The 22,135-nt window shown below is 47.4% G+C and overlaps 1 protein-coding gene across 1 annotated transcript; it reads left to right on the forward strand.

Moving 5' to 3' along the window:
• LOC110433548 (aldehyde dehydrogenase family 2 member C4-like) lies at positions 4,921–12,979 on the forward strand. Its single transcript, XM_021455915.1, has 7 exons — positions 4,921–5,180; positions 10,865–11,007; positions 11,138–11,785; positions 11,868–12,005; positions 12,104–12,241; positions 12,348–12,409; positions 12,499–12,979. Exons 1-7 carry the CDS (start codon positions 5,078–5,080, stop codon positions 12,770–12,772), a joined length of 1,506 nt encoding a protein of 501 aa, XP_021311590.1. The 5' UTR covers positions 4,921–5,077; the 3' UTR covers positions 12,773–12,979.

Consider the following 22,135-nt stretch of genomic DNA (forward strand, 5'->3'; position numbering starts at 1 on the left):
TTTTCAGCGTTTAGTCAATTTCCTTAAAAAACTTCTCCGCACAGCTTGTTTGGTTTCCCTTGCTAAATTTTAGCTAGCTAAAATTATTTTAGCTACTTTTGGGTGACTAATGGAACTAAACTATTTTAGCTCATTTTAGTCAATGTGTTTAGAACTTTAGCTACTAAAGTAATTAAAATTTAGCTAGCTAAAATTTAGTTGGTGGAACCAAACAGGGCCTAAGTGATCATCCAAAACTTACAATAGAGTCATAAGTACTATATGGTTCTAAATTTAGTCAAGTATAAAGATCTTTTCTAGTTGGTTAAGCGTAAAAGGGTTGTGTTTCGGATTGGGTGTAGTCTTATGAGTATATAAGTTGTGTGTCATTATGCTATTTTGCAGAAGAGCCCTACATTTGCATGGCATATAAATTTAGTGGGCTTAACTTGTTAGACGAACTTTTAAAAAGCTTCATGGCGAACCTTGCCGATCTTTCTTGGTAAGTGGGTCAAGAGGCTGATCACCTAGGATGAAAGGATAAATCATAGCCCATAGGTGAAGATACACAACCTCTGCAAAGTGTTAAGAACTATTATAACAGTCATGCTCACGGTCACGAGTAACTTTGAATTGCTTATGGAATAAATGACAGATCGATGATGTTTTTTAAATGCTATTTCATTATTCATGTTATGAGTTCAATGTGATTAATTGGGGCACTCCTAAACTTGTTGCTATAAATGCTAAAATTATGACTCATTAAAAGTCAATCACAGTAAATCAATGTTAACCTTTTGAGCCTCATAAACCCTACATTATTCTTGTTGAGTACGACATATACTTACACTTGCCTTTACATTTTCTTTGAATAAAAATTTCAGGTAGGTACCAGATTGCTAGTTTGAAAGAGTTAGGTTTGTGATCAACTAGTCAGTTGTCCCTGTGGATTTGGAGTTTTCGCCTGAAGAACGAAGTTTCCTTACCACTGCTTGCTATGTAAGGTTATATCTTTTAAGTACGTTATATAAGTATTTGCTTTTGGTATTACCCTTATTTGTAGCTATATGTGATATTTGACTTCCTAAACTTACATATAGTGTATATTTGTTTTTGGTCCTTAGAATCGAGTGCTACACTAGTGGCCAGTGGCGAAACCAGTGATTTTGATTAAGGGGGCCGAACAAATATGATCATATTTTTTTGTGTTATAAATATATATAATTATATGTTTGAAGAACTTTTTTTAGAAGAGTTACACCATTTCTTATTAAAATCATCGTATTTTAATAAAAACTAGATGAAATTGGTATTTCTTATGCTATAAATATCAATATTTATATAGATATTTAAATGAATCATTGTGCTTAGGGAAGGGGTCAGGAGCCAATGCCCCTGCTAGCCCCTCTGGTTCTGCGTGCTAATGACTTGATTAATTAATCTATAGATTAATTTGGTGTCTCACTCCCTGCGGATGTATTGTGGATTGGGGTAGAGAGTGTGTGTGCGAGCGTTTGTACCTGATTTGCAAAAGAACGGGTAGCTTGAGCGTTGTTTGCATCAGGGCAGTCCCAATGAAAGAAATCATAACAGTTTCTATAGCCTAGGATGCTGCATCAAGAAACTATTCTTCTCAATGCAAATTTTTTTAAAAGAGTCCTAAGAAAAGTTTACCCAATCATTCGCCTCATTTCTTTATCTCATTTTTGGATCCTGTGTGCATTTGGCTTTTGTTTATTTTTCTCGTTCGTCCTTGCCACACAGAACACAGATGCCCAGATAGAGAATAGCGGCGGCGGCGACCTACTGGAGGGTTGGCGCGAGAGGCTACAGACATACACAAGTGGAAGCAGCAAGCACATCTCTCGGTTGGATGTGGGAGCACCTCGTCGTGGAGCGTGCGGGTTTGCTCCTCCATGGACAGTGTGGGTCTGCTCCTCCATAGCTCAGGCTGAACAACGGTGGATTCCCGGCGAGCTTGGCAAGAGCAAGCACAGGCGCCGCCACGAGGATGCCATCGTGAGGAGAGGCCCGCGCATGGAGGGAAACGTGTGTGCTTCACGGCACAGTGAAGACGTCGTGAGCTCCGCAGACAGCAGCCGCTTGCGAGTTCGCCGGGCGATGGCCGTGTGCGAGATCTGTGTTACTGGGCGGACGCGGTGAGCTCTACATTGGCGACAAGAAACTTCACGGGACTCTTCATGGTGACTCCGTGACTTCGTGGGCGAGGGCGCACATGCAAGATCCACGCGTGCTCTGCACCGGCCGCCACTTGTGAGCACCTACGACGGGCGCGATAGAGGGCATGCGAGCGAGCGAGCGCAAAGTCGTGCGGCGGCAGCGGAGCAATATATCCTGATCCCTGCCACTGGAAACTAACCAACGGGGTTTGGCCCGTTTCTTCCCGTCTCGATCCTAGCGCGGACTCGGTTTCGTGAGGGAGAAACTGTTTCTCCGTTTTCTACACACTTTATTAATTCTTTTGGCACATCAGCAAACTGACAAGGTAATTAATAGAGATATAAACCACAATAAATATATTATTGGACATATATTATTAGACTGTCCTCAAGGCAGTCCCAGTGGTAGAAACTATATGCGATATTCAAGAAATCCATGTCAGCAAAAATCAACTTTAGAAACTAATTCACAGAGTGGTAGAGTCTTCGCATAATAAATATCATATTTTTTTCTCTCTCCCTTATCTAAAAAAAATCCATTCCTCTCTCTCTTCTCGTCGTGTACTTCACTCCCAACCAAACAGATACAGAACACATGCTGCGACCCACAAGCACCCGTAACATTGACTCAGGCCGAACGTGTGGGCTGCGGCTAGCCGAGCGAGCACACGCAGAGGCCAGCAAGCATGGGGCCAGCTGCAGCCAGCAGTGAGCTATGAGCTTAAAGTTGAAAACCGACGGGATAAATCATGTTCCGTCCGCAACCATATACCGTATTTTCCCGTTCGTTTTCGTTTTTTACGAGATAAACGGAAACGGAACCGAAAACGGGACGGATTAAAGCGGGAGCGGAATCGAAAACGGTAGAGCGTTTGTCCGTCCGTATTTTTAGAATCCCGTTTTTTACCGAGATATCGCATTTTTCATAAAAACGGTAAAGTAGCCCAACATAGTCCCTAACCTAATATGACCCAAAATATCTCTTGTCTTATGCGATATATGGATAATTCATATTTGTGTGAATTGTGATCTATGGACTATGGATATGTTCTTATGCGATGTGTGAATTATGATCTATGGACTATGGATATATGATATTGTATTAATGTGGTCACTAGTCACTGGTCAGTGCATATTTGATGTTTGGTATTGCATTTTGGTCTCTGCATTTGCGCTATCATATGCGGCTTATATGTTCCGGTTTAAATTTTCGCTTACCGCTCGTTTCCATCTATTTTCATCGTATTTACCCGTTTTTGTATTACCGTTTATCCCGCTACCGTTTTCGCTCCCGGTTGTCCGGCTTCCGCTTTCGTTTTCGTCTAAAAATATGAAAATGAAAACGATAGAGCGATTTTCCGTTCGTTTCCGTCCGTTTTCAACCTTATATGAGCGTGGTGGTGGCGGCCGACGAGCAAGTCCATGCAGCGGCGACGGCCGGCGAGTGCAGCGGTGGCGGCCGTCGAGCGTGAGGCTAGGCCACGCGCGAGCGAGCGGTGGCATCCGGCGAGCGTGCGACATGGCCAGCAGAGCGAGACCCACAGCGACGGCGCCTTCGGCGAGCACGCGCGGTGCAGCCTGGGAAGAACGCGGCGCGAGGTTGGGCGAGCTCCTGCGGCAACACGGGCTAGCACGGAGGCGCTCGAGCAAGACTCCCATGGCGGTGTGTGGTGCGACAGCGGGCGAGCTCCCACGACGGTGCACGGGTGCGGCGGCGAGCGAGCTCCCACGGTGGGGCATGGGTGCGGCGGTGGTGCATGGGTGCGGCGGTGGTGCGCGGGGTGCGGTGACGAGCCAGTGCGGCAGCCGGCAAACTCCGTTGGCGATGGAGGTAACCACGGCAATGTGGGCACAGTCCCCACCGACGTTGAAATCAGCGGTTTCTTCACAATGCGAAAAACGTCGTTTCTACCTTCCTCGGGTCAAGAGTAGACCTGATTTCTCACATAGAAAACGGTTTCTTCAAAATTTTCTCCTCTTTCCTCGTTAAGGGCACTCCCAATGCTAAAAACTACATGTAGTTTCTATATCTATTAATTTTTATAGACACTATATATAAAAACTATGATTCTAATAGATAGTTTGTATAAAATATTTTTTTAACCAATCACATTCATTCTCTCTCCATTCTCAACCAATCATATCACTTCATGTCTTGGATTTTGTGTAGACATGGTTTCTAATTTAGACCCAGTTTCTATGATTTTTACACTCTCTCCTCAATAACTACCTTGTCACATCAGTAAAATACTTAGGTGGCACTACAATTAATGTCTATAAAAATCATGATGGTTTCTGTATTGGGAGTGCCCTAACTAAGCTGTCATGTCAACATTTTGTTTAGTTGTCAAGTCATTTAATAAGAATAGAAATCATCATTAGTACTCTATTGGGAGTGCCCTTAGAGTCTAAATAAGACTTGAAGTCTTATTTTTTCTATCTCTTTTTCAATAAATATGGTGCTACATATATTATAAATAATATGTAATTAATTGTCTTGGACTATGTAATAGTGTTGCATTGTGAGTGCCCTCAAACTTTCTATCCCAGTGCAACTCTTAAACTACTAGATTAATTAATTAGAAAAAAGATATATAATAATAATAAATATTGAATATAATAAATCAATGGGAAGAGCGCGGAGGGCGAGTGCGCGCGCGAGCAGAGGCGCAACGGGTAGACGAATCCTAGGCCGTCCGATTAGCCTCGGCCGGCGTGGCACCGCCCCCCTTGCACATCCTCCTCTCTTTTAAATAAATACGCGTTTGTTTCCCTCGGAGCGCCGTGTCCTACTCCTACTCCTCCATCACCACCTCCTCTCCTTCCCAGTCTCGCGGTCGCGGCCACACACGCACGGCACCACTCGTAGAAAAAACACCACATCGATCTCTTTCTTAGTCTGCGCCGGCGGCGGCGGCATGGCGACTACGAACGGGAGCAGCAAGGTGTTCGAGGTGCCCAAGGTGGAGGTCAGGTTCACCAAGCTCTTCATCGACGGCAAGTTCGTCGACGCCGTCTCCGGTACGTACGCCGCCCACCATGCATGCGCGCCCATCCATTTCTCTGTCGAGTCCCCACCCCGACGATCGAGCGCCGACGACCGGCCAGTAGCCGCCGGCGGCCGCCGCCCCTGTCCGACGTTTTCCGCACTCGATCGTCCGAGCTTAGCTTCCTTTCCTGCTCCTCCGGCGGCAGCGCTCTACTAGCTCTAGCTAGCGAGTAGCGATGAACGCACGGCCGGCCGGCCGGTTGGACGCGTGTGTGTTATCTTCCCTGCTGCCGGCTAGGTTCACCGTATACCGTGCAGAAGGAGAATCCGATGGCAATAATACACAGTAAGCTCCAGACATAGTCAGGTCGTCCTTTTCAGATATATTTTGTCAGTTTTCAACAAGACAAGCTGCTGCTGCCTCGCGAGCAGCTTGTTGTGCCTTTGCAGCTAGCTAGCTGGGACCGCCGTGGTGGATACTAGCTAGCGTGTGTCTTCTGTCATATGGCCAAACACCAATCGTTACACACGATAGACTTAGGCCAGTCGGTAGTAGTTTTATCAGAGTTTTATTTACACTTAATAGCTTGCTACATATACATTTTTTGATGACATGATAATATTTTAATAAAGAGGGAGAAGAATTGAGTTTTATACAAGATTATCAACTCTCTATAAGTTCTAAAATTTAATATTTATGAAATGATAGAATAAAACTTTGCTTTAAGAATAAGTGTTTCATCCAAACTTCATTTTATTCTATATGATATGATAATCTTAAAAACGATAAAATAAAACTCTCCACTAAGATTGACCAATTCGTAAAAATAAGATACCAGTACCAGTACTACTGCTAGTACATGAGCTGACACCATTAGCTTCTGTTGCCGAGAGAAAGCCACCATTAATATTAGGTTAGTCTTAATAGTGATCACCTTCTAGTTTTCAACACACGAAATATTGACATGAAACGAGGTTTGCTCTTAGTATAAAATTTCATTGTACGGTTACGTAGCTTATTATACTATTTTTCCTCTCATCCTATCTTTTCCTCTCCCTATCTTTCCGCTCGTCCATCTCTTCACGCATGAAGTTGAGCGTCTTCCATTGAAACGCCTAACCTCCTCAATGCCGGTTTCATTCTCGTCTCGTGGTGTTGGAAATGCTACCCCACTTGTTTTGTGGCTATGAAACGAACTCTTTCTCTTTTCTCCTTGTTTCATACAGTTTGCTGATATGACACCCTCTTAAATGTGTATGAAACCTCCCGTAAAATTCTATTAAAACTGGCCTTAGCATCATTGGTTTGTTTTCGTCTGCTTGCATGTGGGAACACTAGCTAGCTAGCTAGCTTCGGTGGTTACTAGCTTCCTAGATTTAATTAAGTTTTTGTACATACATACGGAGCGAGGTCTCTTAGTTCTTCTCATTATTAAGCGGCCGGTATATACTACGGCCTTGTTTAGTTCCGAAAAATTTGAGAAATCGACACTGCAGCACTTTCGTTTGTATTTGACAAATATTATCCAATTATGGACTAACTAGGCTCAAAAGATTCGTCTCGTCAATTCCAACCAAACTGTGCAATTAGTTTTTATTTTCGTTTATATTTAATACTCCATGCATGTGTCTAAAGATTCGATGTGACGGAGAATGTGAAAATTTTTACAAAATTTTCAGGGAACTAAACAAGGCCTACTCTGTAGTATATCTCATTCAGAGACCGCTAGCTAAGCTAGCTAGCTATCTACAACGTACCCATCATCATCATCATTTGACGCTTGACAGTGATCACCGGGCTAACTGTCTAGCACCAAAATTAAGCCCTGTCGAACTCCAAACGGCCGGGTTATTAGCATTAATTACCTGTGGCTGTGCTGTGTGGTCTCGTGGGTCTTCTCTCTAATCTGATAGCTTCCTTCCGGCCTCTTCCCAGATTCGTGCAAACTCATATATAGACCACACACACATGCCTGCCCCTGCTGCCTCAACAAGCCATATGCGTCCTCTCATGCTTTTCCAAACTGAAAAAAGGTCACCAGCTAGCATCTGTATGACCGGGACCTGCCAACCTATTTCTGTTGAAAATTTCAGTCTGTGCGCTCGTGCAGTTAACGTATCTCGATCCATCAGTTTCCGTTCATTGGACGAATGATGCATCTGGATCTGTCAGAGTCAAACTTCATTTCCATCAGTTTTAATTAGTTCCTCAGAACTAGCCTCAGAAGATTGAATACGGGTGCTAATAATATATAATTTCTTTTGGCCCAACTCTAGGTGACTTTTTCTCCATCAAAGATATTATATAGTACTATTATTATTGCTATATATGCTACTAGGCCTAACGACTAAACTCTAAAGGGTATGCTTAATTGGATCCCTCCTCTCTCGTTCCCGTGCAAGCAATATAACCTAAAGTGAAGTACCACACAGTGTTTGGTTCGTCGTGGCCCTAGTTTCATTCTTTGCTTCTTATATAATCTATCCGTGCTATTTTTGCTACTCAGAAAATAAAGTAGGTAATAAGTTCTTCTTTCCGATAGATACTGTGGCGTGTTTATGGTTACGTACATACAGTACAGTATGTACGTCGTTGGTGGCAGATTATTGGCACGGCAGTTTGGAAACTTTTGGGGAGTCTCTTGAAAATGGTTTGGCCATTCCCAATCCCATGAAGACTTCATGCATGCCGTGTGTTATTAGCGCAACAAAAAGTGTAGAAGAACAACTTTCGTCAAATATATGGCACAAGATCGATAATGCTTATTTTCGCCATCACCATCATTTTATCACGCACGACGGCCGCAAACGAAAAGAAATCAGAGCAACATCACACTATACATGCATCAATGATCAATCATACAAACACAAATTACCTGTATCTAGTGTAGATTGACTACTACAGCCACCAAGTAGTGATTTCTAGAAAGAAAGCCCTCCCTAGACACTAATTAAGACACGTCAACATTCCAAACAATCTGGTCGTCTAGTATGCACAAAAGCGCCTGAATTCACTTTCAGAACCCTATATAACTATACACGCTCCCTTTATTCTAAATTGTAAGTCGCTACACTTTTTTATGTGCATAGTCTGAATACATATTATAAGTTACTTATCTAGAATAGTTAGAATGATTTATAGTTTACAATGGAAACATTACGTAGTAATTAGGAGAATGATACCAACGCAGGGAGCAATCACCTGTACTTGTGTGGTGCTGGCTTTTGGCTCATTGTTCGTTTGGTAGCTAATGGATAGATGGATGGATGTATACGCGTCCTCAGCCACCCAAACGTCCAGGACAGTCTCTTCCCTCTTGGTGCCATTTTGCAAGGGAGTTGTTAATTTTCCCCATTTTCCTTCTATTATTATTATTACAAAGCCAGCAACACGTGCACCACCACTAGGGACTAATAATAAGACAAGTACGTCTAGGCTACTTTAGAACGACAGCACTTGGAAATGCAAACGCGGTGGATAATGCTGGTTTCACCATCAGGCATCATGACAGCCACAGGCAAAACAAAAAGCAGAGCAACATCAAACTACATCACGCGTGGAAAAATTTACTCCGATGCAAAGTAAATCATTATCACCACCTTGTTAAGAAAAGTGTTAGTTCTTGTGCAATCTATTATTGTACTCAAAAGCTTACGAATTCGCCATGTACAAGTAAAGCCTTGTTTGAATCAACTAGAGTTTATAGGCTAAAAAGATCTCTAGCTTGCCAAAACAACCAAGATTATAGTCCACCATATAGTATATATATTTTTGAGGTATCCAACCACCCAGTTTATAAAAAGATATAAGCTTCTTGTCTACCACACCTATTACAAGTTAGGAGGATCCAAAGAAACCCTAAATATCATCGCTGAGTTTACTACAAATTATCTTTACAGAGATTGCAATGCATTACCCGACACGAAATTCCACTCTCCTCTGTCTCACTCAAGTGAATTGGTTTCGAGAGCATTCCGCCACTTTTTGGCGTAGCCCGGAATCAATGAAGGAGTTCATTCAGCACGATGATCCCTTTTTCCGTAACTTTTGACAACCATGTGACAAATTCATGGCAACGTGAACCACGAAACACCACAAAAAGAACACTTTCAACCAAGTGGAATTAATGATGATAGTATGATACTAATTCCAACATCAGCATGGTCACAGCATACAGCCACAAACAACACACAACACAAAGCAAAGCAGAGCACCATCACTGCCAAGAGTACTCCAAGACAGTTGATGTTGCAGAACAATTGCTACTGCCTCTATTCTACTATCTACTCTAGTTTACAACACCTTTAGAAATAGTAGATGCCATCCCCATCGGTAGGCGCGTGCAACTAATCTTGATTGACACCTCTGTCTGACGGCTGCTATGTGTGCTATGAATCGGGATGCATTTTTTTTCCCCATAGATACACACACTCATTTGCAAGAGACTAAACTAAGTCTAATGAAATGCGATCTCCATCCGATTAGATGGATGGAAACAAGTCACCCAATCGCTGAGCTGCGTGTATGCATACGCGAAATGCAAGGAGACAGCAGCAATCAGTTAGCAGCCGGCATATAATTTTGATGCTCTTTTTGGCCCATTGCCCGTCTGCTTGCTCTGCCGTGATGCTCCTGCATTGCATGCGCTTATTATTGCTTCCAAATTAAACTATTCTACCCGGATCAAATCAAACATGCATGGCGTCTTGTTGCCAGCTTCTCGCGTCAGGAAATCAAAAAAAAAACAAGATAGACTAGAGGCATCCTGGCTGTTTGGGCTAAAAAATGGGTTGTCAACTTAGCGCCGCTGAATAATGTTCATCTCTTGTCTGCATCTGCCTGCTAAGTCTTGTGATTGGGTCTGGCGGGCTGGTCCACTTGCCTGTGTCTTTTGTTTTTCACTCTAAATATCTCTCTTGATGATCGAGGAGCTCGTCTTATATACTCCCCTTATTCCAAACTATAAGACATTTTGGGTTTTCTCTGGATACATTGATTTTACTATGTATACATCTAGACATAGTATAAATGTATAACAAAAGCTATATCTTTTTAAAAATCAGAACGTCTTATAATTTGGAGTGGAAGGAGTATTTGCTTTTGAAATGTCTGCTGAAAGTGTGTATCAACCAGGACCAAAAAAGATGTATTATCACAATACCATGTGATGAGACTAATAATGAAGAAGTAGCAATAATTGTCCACTCCATGGATTATATATGGTGTTGCTATCAGTGACGTTCAGCAAATGACCAGTTAGTTATGTATAAACGCATCCTCTTTTGGCAGCTAGACTGTAATGCAAGTGGACGCACCATACTTGTGTCGGACGGCACTGCCGCCAAAAAGCACAAATATTCCAACTATGGTTTTATATTTTACAAAATGATAGAGTCAAATTTAAAATTTTAAACTAAAAGACACCGAGAGATGAGATGTTTGTAAGTTTGACTCACCGTAAGCTGGCTTTGTTAGTTTCCTACCATAAAATTTAACTCCTGTCACATCAAATATTTGGACACATACATAAAGTATTAAATATAGACTATTTATGAAACTAAAAACACAGCTAGACAGTAATTTGTGAGACAAATCTTTTAAGCATAATTAGTCCACAATTAGATACTAATTATCAAATAAAACAAAAATACTACAATACCTGTTAAATTTTAACACCCAGAACCAAACTCCTCATTACCGTGATTGTCTGCGCAGGCAAGACGTTCGAGACCCGGGACCCTCGCACCGGCGAGGTGATCGCCACCGTCGCCGAGGGAGACAAGGCCGACGTCGACCTCGCCGTCAAGGCCGCCCGGGAGGCCTTCGACAACGGGCCCTGGCCCAGGATGACGGGCTACGTAAGGATCCCCATTTCCCCAGGCCCATATCGATACTTCCAGCTGTAGGCCCATCTCGGTTCTATTCAATCAAATTCAAATCGAATGACCGCTTGTGGCTTTTGTTTGGCGCCAAAAAAATAAAATGCAGGAGCGTGGGCGGATCCTGCACAAGTTCGCGGACTTGATCGACGAGCACGTGGAGGAGCTGGCGATGCTGGACACGGTGGACGCCGGCAAGCTCTTCCTCGTCGGCAAGGTCCGTGACATCCCCGGCGCGGCGCACCTGCTGCGGTACTACGCGGGCGCCGCCGACAAGATCCACGGCGAGACGCTGAAGATGGCGCAGCGGATGCACGGGTACACGCTCAAGGAGCCCGTGGGCGTGGTGGGCCACATCGTGCCGTGGAACTACCCCAGCACCATGTTCTTCTTCAAGGTCGGCCCGGCGCTCGCCGCCGGGTGCACCGTCGTCGTCAAGCCCGCCGAGCAGACGCCGCTGTCGGCGCTCTTCTACGCGCACCTCGCAAGGGAGGCCGGCGTCCCCGACGGCGTGCTCAACGTCGTCCCCGGGTTCGGTCCCACGGCCGGCGCCGCTGTCGCCTCGCACATGGACGTCGACAAGGTCAGCTTCACGGGTTCCACGGAGGTCGGACGCGTCGTCATGAAGGCCGCCGCCGAGAGCAACCTCAAGCCCGTCTCGCTCGAGCTCGGTGGCAAGTCTCCGGTCATCGTCTTCGACGACGCCGATCTCGACATGGCCGTCAACCTCGTCAACCTCGCCACCTACACCAACAAGGTAATCAGTTTGTTGCTTGGGATCATATGGAGCACCGAGCAGAGTTTTTTCTCATCGCCTCTGCAATTGCAACGGCATATAGGGCGAGATCTGCGTCGCCGGCACACGCATCTACGTGCAGGAAGGGATCTACGACGCGTTCGTGGAGAAGGCCGCCGAGCTCGCCAAGAAATCGGTGGTCGGAGACCCGTTCAACCCGCGTGTCAATCAAGGCCCTCAGGTATGAACGTCAGGGTGGTGCAAGCAGTGACTGACAACTGACAAATGCACAGGCCGTAACGAATCAGCTGATGTTGTGAAATTGCAATTGAAATGCAGGTTGACAAGGACCAGTACCAGAAGGTTCTCAAGTACATTGATATGGGAAAGCGCGAAGGCGCCACGCTGGTCACCGGAGGGAAGCCCTGCGGCGACAAGGGATACTACATCGAGCCTACCATCTTCACGGACGTCAAGGTCAAATGCCTCATATCAAAAGCAGATTCTGTTTTCAATGGCCATGGAAGCAAAAACAAATTACAAACTGAACTTTTTTTTAACTAAAATTAATATGTTCATGCAGGACAACATGACGATCGCGCAAGACGAAATCTTTGGGCCGGTGATGGCGCTCATGAAATTCAAGTATATATATGCTTCTTCACTCAACATTTTGTCAGTCTGACTTCTGAAACTGAATTATCTTCTAAAACAACTGAACTGTGTCATTGCAGGACGGTTGAGGAGGTGATTCAGAAAGCGAACAACACCCGGTACGGCCTAGCAGCTGGAATTGTGACCAAGAACATCGACATCGCCAACACGGTATCGCGGTCCATCCGTGCAGGTGCCATCTGGATCAACTGCTACTTCGCATTCGACCCCGACGCGCCATTCGGGGGGTACAAGATGAGCGGATTTGGCAAGGACATGGGCATGGACGCCCTGGAGAAGTACTTGCAGACCAAGACCGTGGTCACTCCTCTATACAACACGCCCTGGCTCTGATCGGTCTCATCCTTCCATTCATCACAGAAAAAAAAACAAGAAGAAACATGTCTTGTATTATTATATACAACAGATAAAAAGGGAAAAAGGATGGGTTGGCTGTAGTTATATTATGTTCTTTTACCTGCATGGATTGATGATGTAGTACAATGTAGCATGGACTTGTTTAAAACAATAAAGACATGTTTCGGATTGCTTTCAGTTGGACCGACTGGTGGTGTCTGAATCTGATCTGTTCAAGAGCATGTTTCAGTATTTCCTTTTACCGACAACCGTTGGTTTCTTGTGAACCCCTTTTGGTGTCTAATTTCGCGATAGGAGTATAGTGGCAATGTTTGCCGTATCATTTCCAAAATAACAGAGTTGCATGGGGGAAGTTCTTGAAAGACACTCTGATGAGGACATCCCTAGCATTCATTCATCTTCAAATGAAACTCCACTTGATATAAGTGGTCCAATTACAAGAAGTAGAGCTAAACAATTGGAGAAGGAAATTCATTCTCAGGTGAACGCTAACCTTATGTTTAATAATCAGTTTATGTTGAATGATCCTATACTTTTGAGTTCTTGTTTCAATGTCCTTAGGAATGATGGAGGGTATGAACCAGCATGGGATGAAGATGGATTCAAGCCTTTGGACATCTGAACCAAGAAGCCTATCGTGTGCATAAATAAAATGGTGGTTCATTACTTCTGCATGAGAAGGCAACCAGAAGCTAGATGGCTGACCCATGGTACAAATTCCAAGCATCACCACGGACAGAATACAAGGAGTTACGTGGCATTCTACAGGTGGATGAAAGCATCTTTAAGTCTATGTTGCAGCCCATCAAACGGTTCATTATTTAGACTTCCCAATAAAGAGTTATGCTCATTTTAGTAACTGCTGCCAGAAGCTGAGAAGACGCGCGAACCAGCCACGAAATCCACTAGTGGATGTGCATGCTGTCATGTATTCAAAGCTGAACGCCCCTATCTATATATATCCCTTGTACTAGACAATGAAAGGACACATCTTGCTTGGTTAAAATTCAGAATACACAAACTCGTGGAGTTTTGTTTATGCGTGAGTCTTGAGAGGCTTGCAAAACTTGTTCTTTCGATTCCTGAGGGAGTTGTAGAACGCCGAACTGCGGTTCATCCAGTTTGTGCCTTCACGTCTATACGGCGTGATTGCGTGGGCTGTTCGTCGGTACGTGGAAGGGTGATTGTCTCGGTAGTTCGTCGCGTGGACAGCCTCGCGGTGCACTGCCTCTTCACCAGGTCACGCAGCGACAAGTTATCAAGTTCGCGAATCCTACGAGAAGATCGGGCCACAACGACTTGTCTCACGCTATCCCTAGGCGTGAGCATATCATCTGGTACCAAAGCCTTCGTTTCCTCGGTAGGATTGTTCTTGATTTTGGTAGGATAGAGTTTAAATACCTATTGTCCACTGAGAGCCAAAAAGAAAACCTACAGCCCAAATTCATATGTGCTACTGATTTTGTAGTTTGCTTTATCGAGTTTTAATCCTTTAATATTTATCTAGTTGCTGAATTTTTCTTTTCCACATTGTTCTAGTTATTATCTTTGTTCTAATCATCAAATTGCTTGCTGCATGTACCCATCCATCCCACCCTTGATCTGATCATCATTGCTTGCTGCGTATATATAAACAAAAAAAATACCCACCCATCCCACCCTTGTTTTCTAACCGCCACATATTCCCCACCGCAGTTTCTTGTTTTTGTGCTGCACCATCCATCTTAGTGATCCCCTTTAGTTGAAAGTTGTGCTGCGTTTGACACAGAGGTTAAAAGAAAAGATGTCTATGGGTCAAAAGAAGGACTGAAAACGAGTTTTTGTTCCAAAAAAAAGAGAAAAAAAAGAAAAAAGCAAGAAAAACAAAAAGAGAACTGTGTGCACCACACCAAAAAGGGGTTTGGGCAGCAACAAGTTCTCGGTTGGTGCAAATTGGTGATCATCTGTCCACTTACTACATCTCATTCCTTTCTTTGTGCATCCTTTCCTTTATATTCAGCAACTTAGACTTCTGTTCTTGGATTATTATTTGGTTTTGCATCACTACATTTCAGTGCATTCCACTAACATATTACCCCACCAAGCTCCACTTAAAGCACCGTGAGTTGTTGCACCGTCGTCGCTGTTACAATCACTCTTCCCTACAGATCGCAGCCCCGGTTCTTGCTCTTTTCAGGGAGAGAAAGAACTTGTTTTGTAAGTGGTGAGGGAGTGATTCCACATATATATTGTCCTTTTTTTTCCTCTACTAACATGGCAGGACGTGGAGATGGTGCCGCTGTTTCGGTGGAGGAATTTCAGGAGTTGCGTACACAAATGAATGATTTGGTGCAGCAGCTCCAAACTCTCCAATTGAACATACCACGTCGAGAACCGCCACCAAATGAGGATGATGATATTGACGAGGAGGATGAGCCACCGCGTCGTCCCGCTGGTCGTGGACGTGGCGGGCGTGGTCATGGTCTTCTTAATTTTGGTCGTGCTCGGCGCATTCCTGTTCGAGGTGGACGAGATTATGATGGTGGTGATGATATGTTGTCTGACATGGATGATCATCGCCATGGTGGCCATCGTGGTTATCGTGACCGCCACCGTCGCCTTGATGATGATGGTTTAAGCAAAGTGAAAGTGTCTATTCCAAAATTTAATGGAAAAGAAAGTGCTGATGATTATTTTGAGTGGGAGACTAAGGTTGAACAGATCTTTGATTTGTATCCTTATCCTCCTGTCAAGAAAGCAAAGCTTGCTGCAATTGAGTTTTCAGGCTATGCAATCACTTGGTGGAATTGTCGACGAAAGCTGGTCGGCAGTCTACCTTGGGGTATACCCACGGTAGTAGTTTATCGGTAGACGGTGCGCAAACTACGAACTCGATGGTGACGCAAGACACGGACAAGCTTTTTATCCAGGTTCGGCCGCCGAGTTGGCGTAATACCTACGTCCTGCGTCTGGTTGTATTGATTTGTGTTGAGAGAATATGATGTGATGTAGGGGGGTCCCTTGCCCCTCCTTATATAGTCTGGAGGGCAGGGTTACAGATCTGGAAACTAATCCTAGTCGGTTACAATTGCCATGGATAATTCGATATCAATTCCTATTCTAACCGACTAGAATCCTGCTTGATCTCCACGTCTTGTTTCCTTGCGCGAAACTCCAGGTTGTCGGATCAAGCCTTGAACTCGTCTCGTAATGGGCCAAGCCTCCTGGCCCAAGTCTAGCCGTAAGGGTATAGGGGTTTATACCCCCACAGCTAGTCCCCGAGCACCATGTATTGTGATGTAACACGCCGTCTTGAGCTTCTTCGATCAGTGAGGCTTGACGTCTTCAGGAAAGTTGCCCGAACAGTTGCAACGGTATTTTGACCAACTCAAAAGACAGTTGATCAACATTGACATCGAAGAAGCAGGTTGTTCGAAGAATGCATGGTGCTCTAAATTAAAAAAGATTTCTTTCCTGGTGAAGTGTGCCCACTTTACTTTTTTGAAAGGTATAAACACCAAAAAAAACAAGCATATTCACCGCAAGGTGAAGTGTGCCCACTTAGTCCCCGAGCCTGGTAGTAGGTGACGTAGGCACGTGGTACCAGGGTCAAAATAAAAGTCCTCAAAGAAATTCTGTAGCTGAGATGCATCGCCAGATGCATCGTACCGATGTAGTCCCCGAGCTTGCTGGAAGGCGAAGTATGAGCCTTGTAGCAAGGTCTAAAAAATTGAATTTACCAGTCCCCGAGCATATCATGCTCGTCTGCAACTGAAAAGACCAATCGACCAGTTCCCAAGCACTTAGCGTGCTTCTTGGAATTATATGTTGCTATACTGTACGACCAGTCCCCGAGCGTCGAGCACTCAACGGTCGGTGCATGCTTTAAAGCTTTGAGCTCATAGAATGAGCGACCAGTCCCCGAGCGTCGAGTGCTCGGTGGTCGGTGCAGTCATTGAAGTTCCGAGCTAATAGACTGGGCGACCAGTCCCCGAGCGTCGAGTGCTCGGTGACCGGTATAGTCCTTGAAGTTCTGAGTTGGTAGACTGGGCGACCAGTCCCCGAGCGTCGAGTGCTCAGTGGTCGGTGCAGTCCTTCAAGTTCTGAGTTGGTAGACTGGGCGACCAGTCCCCGAGCGTCGAGTGCTCGGTGGTCGGTGCAGTCCCCGGGTTGTTGACTCACTGGCGTATATGTCTTCTTACTTTTGAAAAGATCTTTCCAATTAAAATTATCGTGACGAGGTCTCCTGACAATATGTCAGATGGACGCATGAAAAGTTGCGCCTGGCAACTGTACCACCGCTCTTTGCATGGTTTGAGAAAAGGAAACCATCAATTGGTACGAAAACTCCGCCGCATTAATTATCTATAATCATTGTAAACCGAAACGCCGCGTCCGCCGCATGGCCTGCCCACTTCCCGAGAATACAGGAAGTGGGAGAGGTGGGGTCGCGGGTTTATAAGGGCCTAACAGGACCGCCTGTACCGCTTCGCCTGCCATTGCCTTCAAACCTTCCGCTCTCATCTTCTCCAATCTCCTGCATCTTCCTAACTCCAGTCCACACTCGCACCTCTAATGGCGAAGACCGACTCCAGGAAGAGGGCCGACCTGATGGCCAAGGAGTGGAAGAAGTCCCGCAGCACCACAAAATCTCTTGGTGACCTCGTCGATATGGGTCTTCTGCACGGCGCAGAGCTCGGCGGCTGGAGGGCGCCGGAGGGGGAGAGCTACCCCGACCCTCGCGCCGGTGAGATCGTCGTTTTTGAGGATTTCGTTAAGAGAGGCTTTGGTGTTCCTATTCATCCTTTTCTTCAAGGTCTTCTTTTGTACTATGAGATCGGGATTTGCAATCTGCACCCGAACTCAATTCTCCTTATTTCCACCTTCATCCATCTGTGCGAGGCCTATGTTGGCATAGAGCCGCACTTCGATCTTTTCCGGTACCTTTTCTGCTTGAGGAAGAAGGGAGCAGTTGGAGGCTCCAAGGTTGCAGGTGGAGTATACCTCAACCTTCGCGATGGGATGAAGAACCGCTACCTGCACTGCCCATGGAACACTTCCTTGACCGAATGGTACAGGAAGTGGTTCTACGTCAGGGAGGAACCGGGCAGCTCCACGTTCTGCGACGTGGGGTACATTCCCGAGAAGAGGACGAGCTGGACCGACCGCCCAGAGTTCGACGGTCAAGTGGCGGATCTGATGAAGCTGATCGACTGGTCGCGCCTGGATGGGCTTGGCGTGGTCGGCAACTTCATTTGCCGCCGGGTGATGCCCTGCCAGAAGAGGGTGCACTCGGCGTATGAGTATGCCGGAAGCGCAGACCCGACCAGGATGCGGTCGGAGATCTTGGAGAAAGCGGAGGTACAACAGCTGTTGAACGAGCTGTTTAACTTCGCGGATGGGGGCTTCATCCGTGGCAGTGATCGGGTGCAAGCCTTCAAGTTAGGACGACCAGCGCCAAGGGTATGTAGCAGAGCCTGTTTGATCATTCGTATATCGTCTGCAGTTAACTCATCTCTGTTGCTTTTGCAGGTCGGTGATGTCGACCGGTGCACAGTGTATGTATCACTGGCACCGGGGATGGAAAATCCTGCGGGAGAAGGCCCGCCAGAGGAGGACGCTGCTCGGTGTACTCATTATACCAGCAGTGAGGAAGACCAAGCCCGCCCCGTCCCGACCTCCGAGGAGAGGGTAGCGGGGAAAAGGCCATTGCCGGCAGATCCCTTGCCGACGCCGAATCTGCCGGCGGATAGCAGCCAAGCACCGAAGCGTCGTCGGCTCGTGCGGATCGTCGACGACGACGACGACGAGGAGGCTGCGCCGTCGTTGGTCCGACGGCCTCGGAGCCGCCCAGACACTGCGCCGGTCGCCCCTGATCGAGTGGCCAGCGGCGCCGCTGCCCCACAAGCTGTCGAGACGGGGGCACAGGTGCCGACCGGTCGGGCGAGGAGGAGGTTCACCGCGACCCACCGTCGGTCAGACCTGTAAGTGTTCGACTTACGTTTTTTTTTTTTTTAACTTCAGTTCCTGTAGTGCGGCATCGGATGTCGACCCTGGCCAAACTGTCGGCCAGGGAACGGGCGAGCCTGCCCGCGGTTCTGGGGATGCAGCCCCCCAGACCACAGAGCAGCCAACAGCTGCAGTCGCGCCTGGGAGCACCGAGGGGCTCCCGAGTGCGGCGCCGACAACAAGCAGCCCGACCAGGGCTGGAGAGGCTCCCCCAACTGACTCCTCGGAGAAGGGGAGATCTCCGACCGCTCCTCCTGCCGGGGGGAGTGAAGTCCCCCCGCCGCCCCGAACAGGAGCCTCTTCGGCTGCAGGCTCCCCAGGTCTGGTCCAAGGGCCAGTAATGCCTGGGACCACCACCGGGGGTGACGCAGCACAGGAGGAAGAAGCCCGGGCGGCCTCCGACGACGAGGTGGAGGAGATCGAGGGTCGTCCCCGTGATGGCCGCCAACACGTGTATGTGTGGCGCCAACGCGGGGATCACTTTATCGGTCATGAGGAGGTCGCCGAGACCGAAGAGGCCGCCAGGGTGGAGCGCGCGGCCAAGCGTCTTGTCGACGAAGTCAAGGTAAGCGGCTTTTTGTACTGCTGCGCATTCTTTTTTTTTTTTTTTTTGCCTTGTCCTGCTTGATCGTTGTATGTCTGCTTTGTAGGACGTAATGAAAACGGCGAAGTACCGGAAACGGTGCTTTGACCAGATAGAAAACGTCATGGCCGAGAACAAGGCCCTTGCCGCGGAGGTAGACCGGTTGCGGGCGGAGGTCGGGGAGAAGGTGGTCGAGATGAGCGCCGAAAAGGAGCGTCGTCTCGACCTCTCTCGTCGTCTGGCCGACCAGTACCGGCTGCAGGAAGGTTAGTCACACGCTCCGAGCAGTTGCGCGTACTTGTATAGTTTGCTTTGCTGACCAGTTCGGATTCACGCAGACTTGGAGGAAGAGGTGGCGAGCCTCCAACAAGAGAAGGAGCAGCTCGGCCAACAGCTCGCCAGTGCACAGGAGTCCGGGCGGCGAGCGGAAGAGGAATTGGGTCGAAGAGACCGAGAGTTAGCTGGTAATGGGTACCGCCTTGTTGGTTGCTGCCTGCCCCTTTGCTTGTCTGATATGCCGAAAGTAACGTTTCGTTTTGTTTGCAGTGCTCAAGGTGAACACCAAAAAGCACCTGGATGACCTGGTCAAGGACCGGGACTCCTGGAAGGTAAACTGTTGCAGGATCTGGAAGGGAGTGTCCCCGGTCCTGGACCTGATCAGTCCCGAGCTCCCGGAGAGCCAGCCCCGCGCGCCGCGGTTGACCCCGGTCGAGAAGGCGCAACGGGCGTGGGACTGGCTCCAGCAGTTCGTGAAGGACGCCGGGGAGTTTGCCGGCGCGCACGTCCTCAGCATGGTGCGCGCCCACTACCCCCTGGTCGACTTGAGCAGGCTGGAGAAGGGGTACCCGAAGGAGGTCGGCCCGCAGGACGCGGACGAGCTTCGGGGTAGTCTGCTGGACTTGTCGTCGACGGTGATCGGCGACATCAATCTGTGCGGAACGGCCACTCCTCCAGACCAGCCGAGCTCAGATAGGTCGGCCAGGGAGTTGTCAGGCGCGTCCTTTGCTGGAGATGGGCGGTCGACGCCTGCGGTCTCGACCAGCCAGGCGCCGGTGGCCCCGACCCCTTCGTCCGGGCAGCAGGGCCAGGCGGGTGATCAGCCCGAGCAGCTAGGCCAATAGAGTAGTCTGTAGGAATAGACTAGTGTCTGCCCGTCAGGGTATTTATTGTAAACTTTGTATGTAAAGTTTGTAATAAACTTTGCTTTTTGTCATGACCGTTGTTTTGAGCGCTGTAAGAATATCTGAGTGACGTGTCACCGTATTTGTCTTGGTTGTTGCTAAGAGCATCCATTGCGGGAGTTTTGCCGAGTGCTGTATGTGGCAAGGTATAGGCAAAAAATAGAGAATTTCATTATCAAAAATTATAAGGTACTTACAAAAGAAAGTCGTTAAAACTTTATGGATAGAAACGTCGCAGTTTGTCGATGTGCCAAGAGTTAGGCACTCGTGTTCCGTCTGGGTATGCCAATCTGTAGGACGTAGGTCGTGTGACCTCGGTCACCACGAAGGGTCCTTCCCAGGGAGTGGATAACTTGTGCATTCCCTCCTGGCTTGTTTTCCATCGAAGCACCAGATCGCCGACCACGAAGGAACGGTCCTTGACGTTCCTGTTGTAGTATCGCCTGACTGCCGCGAGATATTTTGCTGTTCGGAGACATGAAACTAAACGCTTTTCCTCCGTGCAATTGATTTCGAGTTCTCTGGCGTTGTCGGCAGTCGGCTCGTCGTAGTGCTCGATTCTAGGAGATCCGAAGTGTATGTCGGACGGCAGGACCGCCTCTGCACCGTATACCATGAAGTAGGGAGACGCCCCTGTGTTTCGACTGGTCTGGGTTCGGAGGCCCCAGACTACTGCCGGCAATTCTCTCATCCATCGACCAGGTGCTCTGTCGTTTTCGGTGTACAGCCTCTTCTTTAAGGCGTCAACGATCATTCCATTAGCACGTTCGACTTGACCGTTGGCACGTGGATGTGCTACTGACACATATTTTATGACTATGCCTCTGTCATCGCAGAAATCCCAAAAAGTGGTGCCAGTAAACTGAGTCCCCAGGTCGGTGATTATGCTGTTCGGGATGCCGAATCTGTGTATGATTTGATTGAGAAATTCCACGGCCTTCTCGGAGGTTGCCTTGACCAGGGGCATGTATTCGATCCACTTGGAGAACTTGTCGATTAGCACGAAGACAAACTTAAAATTGCCTGGGGCTGGTTTAAATGGTCCGATCATGTCAAGCCCCCAGCAAGCAAAGGGCCAAGACGACGGGATAGTTTGAATTTCATGGGCAGGTACGTGGGTCCTCTTAGCGAAAAACTGACATCCTTCGCAATGGCGGACCAGTTTTTCTGCGTCGCCGACCGCGGTTGGCCAATAAAAACCTGCTCGGAAAGCCTTTCCGACCAGCGTTCTAGATGCGGCGTGATTGCCGCAGGATCCAGCGTGTATGTCTTCCAAGAGCTTGATACCATCATCTTGGGGTATGCACTTGAGCAGTACTTCGGAGCTTGCGTTTTTCCGCATGAGTTTTCCGTCGACCAGGATGTAGTTCTTTGATCGTCGGATGAGGCGCTCGTTCTCTGTTTTGTCCTGATAGCCTGTCCCGTCTGATATGTATTTGATGAACGGGGTACGCCAGTCACGCCCACCGGTTGTCGGAGTGGCGTCATCTATGAGCATGGCCTCGGTGGGTTGCTTGTCGACCAGGGGAGGGCTTACGCTTGGCTCATGGATGTCCTGGACAAAAATACCCCGCGGGATCTGGGCCC

Source organism: Sorghum bicolor, chromosome 3 (assembly GCF_000003195.3).
Source record: "Sorghum bicolor cultivar BTx623 chromosome 3, Sorghum_bicolor_NCBIv3, whole genome shotgun sequence".
Taxonomy (NCBI): domain Eukaryota; kingdom Viridiplantae; phylum Streptophyta; class Magnoliopsida; order Poales; family Poaceae; genus Sorghum; species Sorghum bicolor.

Bases quoted from the DNA above. Each gene is read 5' to 3' on its own strand.
- LOC110433548 (XM_021455915.1), top strand. From the start codon at position 5,078: ATGGCGACTACGAACGGGAGCAGCAAGGTGTTCGAGGTGCCCAAGGTG. The intron at 12,006-12,103 runs GTATGAACGTCA...ATTGAAATGCAG, and splicing joins GTGTCAATCAAGGCCCTCAG to GTTGACAAGGACCAGTACCA. The intron at 12,410-12,498 runs GTATATATATGC...GTGTCATTGCAG, and splicing joins ATGGCGCTCATGAAATTCAA to GACGGTTGAGGAGGTGATTC.